At 45.5% G+C, this 7,251-nt stretch overlaps 1 protein-coding gene across 1 annotated transcript; it reads left to right on the forward strand.

Moving 5' to 3' along the window:
* The first annotated feature begins 236 nt into the window (after nucleotides 1-236).
* On the forward strand, nucleotides 237-5,182 carry LOC139472159 (uncharacterized). The gene is made up of 2 exons (XM_071254537.1): nucleotides 237-398; nucleotides 4,352-5,182. Exons 1-2 carry the CDS (start codon nucleotides 237-239, stop codon nucleotides 5,180-5,182), a joined length of 993 nt encoding a protein of 330 aa, XP_071110638.1.
* The last annotated feature ends 2,069 nt before the right edge of the window (nucleotides 5,183-7,251 follow it).

Genomic DNA, 7,251 nt, shown 5'->3' on the forward strand with positions numbered 1-7,251 from the left:
CAGGTAGCTAGAAGTTTTGATAATTTTTGTATTGAGTTTTTAAATCTTGTGATTCAGCTGTAATAGCTGCGCAGGTTGCTGTTTTATCCCAGCTATCTCCGCATCACGCCCGGGACAATGGCTGACTGTTATGGAAACTGTAGACTTTAACACCGCAGATATACGGACTCCACCGTGTGCTTAAATAACATGTCAGCATGTTGTTGCCAATCAAGCAGGTAATCGCCCGGTTAAAGATGATCCGGGATTTCAACCTGGGTGTTCCATTCCGGGTTTTAGGGGTGGCGGAGTGGAACCGTGTCAACATTCAAGATGACAGGGGTGAAGTGTATCGGGGTGCGCGCCACTCAGGTATTACAAGATGTGACATTTCCATTGAAAACGGTCTGCTGCGCCGGGTAATGTGCTCATATTTAGCTTAGATTGGACCATATAGTGACGGGGAATGGTTAGTCGATGACTCCTGCCTGTGGCGGGGGTCGAACCCTGCCTGGGGTGCGAGGGTACAAGTGTCACACTTTGCATACGTCAGCCATGATTCGTATGGTACCCCCGCACGTATCCCGTGCACTGCCTCCACCTCGCTGATGGATGCAGGTTTGTGAATTTCACCAGGAGCGATTTCAGGCCAGCCGTTGCTCTATGGTAATTACACACCTAGAAACAGGTTAAGCAATACTCCTTTATTTTCATTAATTCCGAACTTACATGTTAGTGGGTTCGAACCCCGGTTCTCCCCGATTATGTTTCTAGGTTTGTCTGCACCATACCCGTGCTCGTGGGTTTCACCGAAGTGGTAAATGTCTGACACCTGCATCACTTAGGGCTTTCCTCCCACACCAAGCTGACACGCCGCGATATAACTGGAATACTGTTAAAAGCGGCGTTAAACCCAACTCACTCACTCGTGCAGGATTAGCGTGTAAAGTTTGGAAGTGACGTGCAGCACGTGTAAACGTCTGAGACCTGCACCACTTCGGGCTTTCCTCCATTTTAAGCTGAGGTCGTGATATAAATTGAATACTGTTCAAAGCGGCATTAAACCAAACTTATATATATTTATATATATATATATATATATATATATATATATATATATATCTTGGAAATATCCACACATGACATTGACCTCATTTTGATTATGTCCAAGATATCTGATGAAAAGTAATATAAGAACACTATCCTGGTCCAGATGGTCACAAGGACTTGGCACTGGAAGAGGTCAGCAATATTCCAGCTATATGACGGCGGTCTGTAAATAATCGAGTCTGGACCAGACAATCAAGTGATTGACATCATGAACATCGACCTACACAATTGGGATACGATGACATGCATTAACCAAGTCCGCCAGACTGACCATCCAATCCCGTTAGTCGCCTGTTACGGCAAGCATTGGTTGGTGAAGTCCTATTCTAACCCGGATGTTCCCAGGGGACAAAGATGGGTTGCTGAAGACCAATTCTAACTCGGATCTTCCCGGGTCTGGGAGCAGTTAGCACAGTCATAAAATAATTGCAATGTATAGTTATAAAATACTTCTTTTCATATGTACAAAGTTTTCTAAATGTAAATTGCAGACCCGTGTAGCAGATACTGAGATTTGTAGTAAGTGTGGCGAGAAAGTCGGTCAGCGTTTGTCATAGTTTAAAACATAATGAGTGATAGCATATCAGGAAAAAACTATTATAAGAGGAAACACCAGCCGCAAACGAGTCAAAAATCGTTCATCCGCGCCAATTGTTTTGAAAACGTCCATTATTTACACCATATCGTGCCCATACTTGTACAAACGAACTGAAAAGAACATCCATTGGCTCTACACCCGGGGTACCTGCTCCACAGACATGTTTGCGTGATCATCCACCCTGATTAAAACGCGTCATTACACACAACACAGGCACGGCTTAAACATCCCGATTCCACTTGAGGCGTTAACACATATTGTTCAATAAACACTTTGGATTAAACTGCCGAGCAAAATATAGCATACTCTTAAAAGTTTGATCTGACCCCCATATTACAAACTTTATGAAAACTTTACAAGGCTGAAAACAATCGCCAAGACACTGCGGACTTCGGGTCCAAAACTATGATACCCGTATCAAATACATCACCATCAAAAAACATTTCTTATTTGTTTCATTTTTACCACCATCAAACATGGGTGTATCCTTTCTTATCGAGATGAACCATATTACTTTTAGAAGTATCGTCCAGGCTTCTTATAGACCACCAATCACGACTACTTACCTAGGACATGGACCCGTGAAGATCCGGGTAGAGAACAGGTCTTCAGCAGCCATTGCTTGTAAGAGGCGACTAACGGGATCGGATAGTCTGGCTCGTTGACTTGGTTGATGCATGTCATCGTGTACCAATTGGGTGGATCGATGTTCATGGTATCAATCACTGGATTGTCTGGCCCAGACTCGATTATTCACGGACCGCCGTCATAAGTCTGGAATATTGCTGAGTGCAGCGTTAAACAACAAGCGCGGCCTCGGCTGGTCAGAGTGTCTAAATGGACAACAGGGTGGACACCCCCCCCCCCCCCCCCCCCCCCCTCAAAGACGCAACTGTGTGTCGGAGTGCGTCCAGACAGAGGTGATATCAATCTGTTGTGTTGTGATGGAGTGAGTGAGGGTGTTAGGTTTTACAACACTCCTTTCCTTTTTTCCGCAATGTCCCAGCCGGAGACACCAAGAATGGGCTTCACACCATGTGGCCCCGCAGGGAATCGAACCCGGGTCTACGGCAAATGTTGTAATCACCAGACAATATAGCACACTAGCAGAAAGTGAAGAAAGTGGTTATGTACGATGCTATGTGGAGAGAGTGAGTGAGTGAGTTAAGCTTAACGCCGTGTTAACAGTATTACAGTTTTATCACGGCGTGTCAGCTTGATGTGAGAGAAAAACTCGAAGTTACGCAGTTATCAGACGTTTACTTCTTCGAACCCGCAGTCATTGGTTTCTGGCGTGCCCAAGGGACGCAACTCTTAGCGGTTATGGTGCAGACAAATATATACTGTACCCAGTGTCTGGAAAATCCGTCTTAACCTGTACCGCCTTATAAAATTTGTCTAACATTCTCATTCGATCTTCTATGCAGATCATGGGTAAAATCCTTTGTAATAAACTGCAAAATCATAAAATGCTTTATCAACTATCAAATGACAAGCGCGGATTAATGTACCTTCCAATTTCCGACAAGCAACGTTCAGGACATTTACCCTCATGCTAAAGACATTGACAATCAGTCTTGACGTATCACTGATGTATCCTTGCTCCTTGGCCGTGTCACCGCCTCAGGAGAGGGTGTGTGGATGCGGGCTAAATAGTCCCCTCTCATGAGACCTGAGGGAGGATGGGGGCGTCACAATACATATCCCCTCTCGTTGTCAAGTGCTTGTGAGGAAGGCTTGTGCTGCCCTATTGAAACCTTCTCCAGCCACGGAGATCTTTGTCAGACATTAAATACAGGCTGAAACCAGCCCCGGGTGGATACAGTGTGTATACCCCGTCTCTTACCCTCGAGCCCGAAACTGGAACATATTAAATTTCATTCTTAAGAAATCAGCGCTCTCTCAAGCTCGCGAGATTGTTGAGCAGTTTATTTACCAATCGAATAGCAATGTACCATTGTCGGGATATCTCTCATCTCTTCACATTGTAAAATATTTGAAAATATTCTTTCATAACATCTAGTGTAGCCGGAGGGGAAGTTCATCCAAGTCTCCCCACTCTTTGTGCCGAGGCCTTTATAACCAGAGCTTCATTGTAACGTCTTGCTCAGACACACAAATAGGTATATGGGATATTTGACGATCTGTGGGCGCTCGTAAAGACTGTGTGTAGAATAGCCGATGAATGGAACTCAAAGCGGTGCTTCACATCGAAAGTACACTGCGGCAGACGAAATATCGCAGCTTTTTTTATGACTGATGTCCCGCATATGGTTAGCGAGCCACTGATTAGCTTATGTTTTTAATGTAGTGGTTGTGTAACTATATGCGTTGGCAGACTTTGCAATATGGCTTGTGTTGATGTGGCCTAACCCAGGATGCCGTGTGGCGCAGGTCGACATATTCACAAGCTGCTTCCTCGCTGCAACATTGTGCTGTGTGTTCCCCCATCACACGACTTCTAGTGATTGCTGTCAGTTAAAACAGATTTCAAGTGGGTTTGTGATATGTTCTTTTCTTAAACCTACATACGCAGGAACTGTTTCTTTCGAGGCGGTGTTCCTATGCGCATGCGTGGGGGAAGATGCTGATGGACTCTCACATGGCACACAGTTTCATTTGGAAACTAAGTTAAACAAGTTCCATTTCCTGGTTTATCCCTAGCCCGCATTTTCTCCTTCTGGCATTTTACATCCTGCTAACGACTTTCCTCCTCCAGCTAACGACGCCCCTCCTTCTGCTATAGACGCTCCACCATTCGCTAACGACTGTTCTCCTCCCACTAACGACGCTCTTCCTCCCACTAACGACGCTCCTCCTCCTGCTAACGACGCTCTTCCTCCCACTAACGACGCTCTTCCTTCCACTAACGACGCTCTTCCTCCCACTAACGACGCTCTTCCTCCCACTAACGACGCTCTTCCTCCTGCTAACGACGCTCCTCCTCCCGATAACGACGCTCCTCCTCTCGCTAACGACGCTCTTCCTCCCACTAACGACGCTCTTCCTCCCACTAACGACGCTCTTCCTCCTGCTAACGACGCTCCTCCTCCTGCTAACGACGCTCCTCCTCCCGCTAACGACTCTCCTCCTCCCACTAACGACGCTCCTCCTCCCGATAACGACGCTCCTCCTCTCGCTAACGACGCTTTTCCTCCCACTAACGACGCTCTTCCTCCCACTAACGACGCTCTTCCTCCCACTAACGACGCTCTTCCTCCCACTAACGACGCTCTTCCTCCCACTAACGACGCTCCTCCTCCTGCTAACGACGCTCCTCCTCTCGCTAACGACGCTCTTCCTCCCACTAACGACGCTCCTCCTCCCACTAACGACGATCTTCCTCCCACTAACGACGCTCCTCCTCCCGCTAACGACGCTCCTCCTCCCGATAACGACGCTCCTCCTCTCGCTAACGACTCTCCATCTCCCGCTAACGACGGTTCTTCTCTCGCTAACGACACTCCCCTCTCGCTAACTACGCTCCCCTGCTAACGGTGATCCTCCTCTCACTAACGACGACCCTCCTCCATCTGACATTCACTTCTCCCGCTAACGACGCTCCTCTCGCTATTACGACGCTCCTCCGTCTCATAACGACGCCCTCTGATAACGATCCTCCTCCCGCTAACGACGCTCCTCTCGCTATTACGACGCTCCTCCGTCTCATAACGACGCCCTCTGATAAAGATCCTCCTGCTGCTGGCGACGCTACTCCCCCATCAGCTAACGACGCTTTTTTTCTCTCATCTCTCACCTCTGCTGCTCCTACTTCCTCACATGAGCACTTCCAGCACTTTCTTAGTAAAGCACAGATTCGGGATAACACTTTCTTAGTAAAGTACAGATTCGGGATAACACTTTCCTAGTAAAGTACAGATTCGGGATAACACTTTCTTAGTAAAGTACTGATTCCGGATAACACTTTCATAGTAAAGTACAGATTCGGGATAACACTTTCTTTGTAAAGTACAGATTCGGGATAACACTTTCTTAGTAAAGTACTGATTCGGGATAACACTTTCTTAGTAAAGTACAGATTCGGGATAACACTTTCCTAGTAAAGTACAGATTCGGGATAACTCTTTCTTAGTAAAGTACTGATTCCGGATAACACTTTCATAGTAAAGTACAGATTCGGGATAACACTTTCTTAGTAAAGTACAGATTCGGGATAACACTTTCTTAGTAAAGTACTGATTCGGGATAACACTTTCTTAGTAAAGTACAGATTCGGGATAACACTTTCTTAGTAAAGTACAGATTCTGGGATAGCACTTTCTTAGTAAAGTACAGATTCGGGATAACACTTTCTTAGTAAAGTACAGATTCGGGATAACACTTTCTTAGTAAAGTACAGATTCGGGATAACACTTTCTTAGTAAAGTACAGATTCGGGATAACACTTTCTTAATAAAGTACAGATTCGGGATAACACTTTCTTAGTAAAGTACAGATTCGGGATAACACTTTCTTAGTAAAGTACAGATTCTGGGATAACACTTTCTTAGTAAAGTACAGATTCGGGATAACACTTTCTTAGTAAAGTACAGATTCGGGATAACACTTTCTTAGTAAAGTACAGATTCGGGATAACACTTTCTTAGTAAAGTACAGATTCGGGATAACACTTTCTTAGTAAAGTACAGATTCGGGATAACACTTTCTTAGTAAAGTACAGATTCGGGATAACACTTTCTTAGTAAAGTACAGATTCGGGATAACACTTTCTTAGTAAAGTACAGATTCGGGATAACACTTTCTTAGTAAAGTACAGATTCGGGATAACACTTTCTTAGTAAAGTACAGATTCGGGATAACACTTTCTTAGTAAAGTACAGATTCGGGATAACACTTTCTTAGTAAAGTACAGATTCGGAATAACACTTTCTTAGTAAAGTACAGATTCTAGTACTTTCTTGTAGTCCCATCCAGGATTCGAACCCACAGTGCCAGAGTGAGGCACCTAATCGCCAGCACACAAAGTCAGCGATCTCACCCACTCAGCCACCGAGACTTCCACAAAAATTGAAAGTCCGACAACTGGTAAGTCTGACTTTGTGTGCTGGAGTTGAGGTGTCTCACTCTGGCAGTGTGGGTTCGAATCCCGGAAGGGCTCACCCCCAAAAGTGCTAGAATCTGTACCTAACTAAAGAAGTGTTATCCCAAATATAACATTTGTTACATCTGACCGCTTTCTAAATGACATTGTATGTTCACAGGCTTGTGCTAGCTCCGCCCCAGGCGTGTGGATCCCCTTGTCCATACTGCCACGAAAGCGCTCTTCTCTGGAAGCATAGATCTTCACCAACAAGATGAGTTTTCATCAATATGAAAATGTCCCTAGTTTCCGTGGCTGGTCGATACGGTGGCAGACCCGTGTGGTAGTGTGTTCAACATGTCGACTGTCTTTCATCACGCAACATCGATGCAGAACGGCATGCCCTACATCACACCCGACATTGACAGCCCCGGGGGGTGTCGTCAAACACTGTAACTGCTTACCAGTATTACAGGGATGAGCTACCAGAGACACAGAGAGACGGACAGATGTAGTGACAGGG

Source organism: Haliotis cracherodii, unplaced genomic scaffold, assembly GCF_022045235.1.
Source record: "Haliotis cracherodii isolate W230 unplaced genomic scaffold, xgHalCrac1.p SCAF_24, whole genome shotgun sequence".
Lineage (NCBI taxonomy): Eukaryota > Metazoa > Mollusca > Gastropoda > Lepetellida > Haliotidae > Haliotis > Haliotis cracherodii.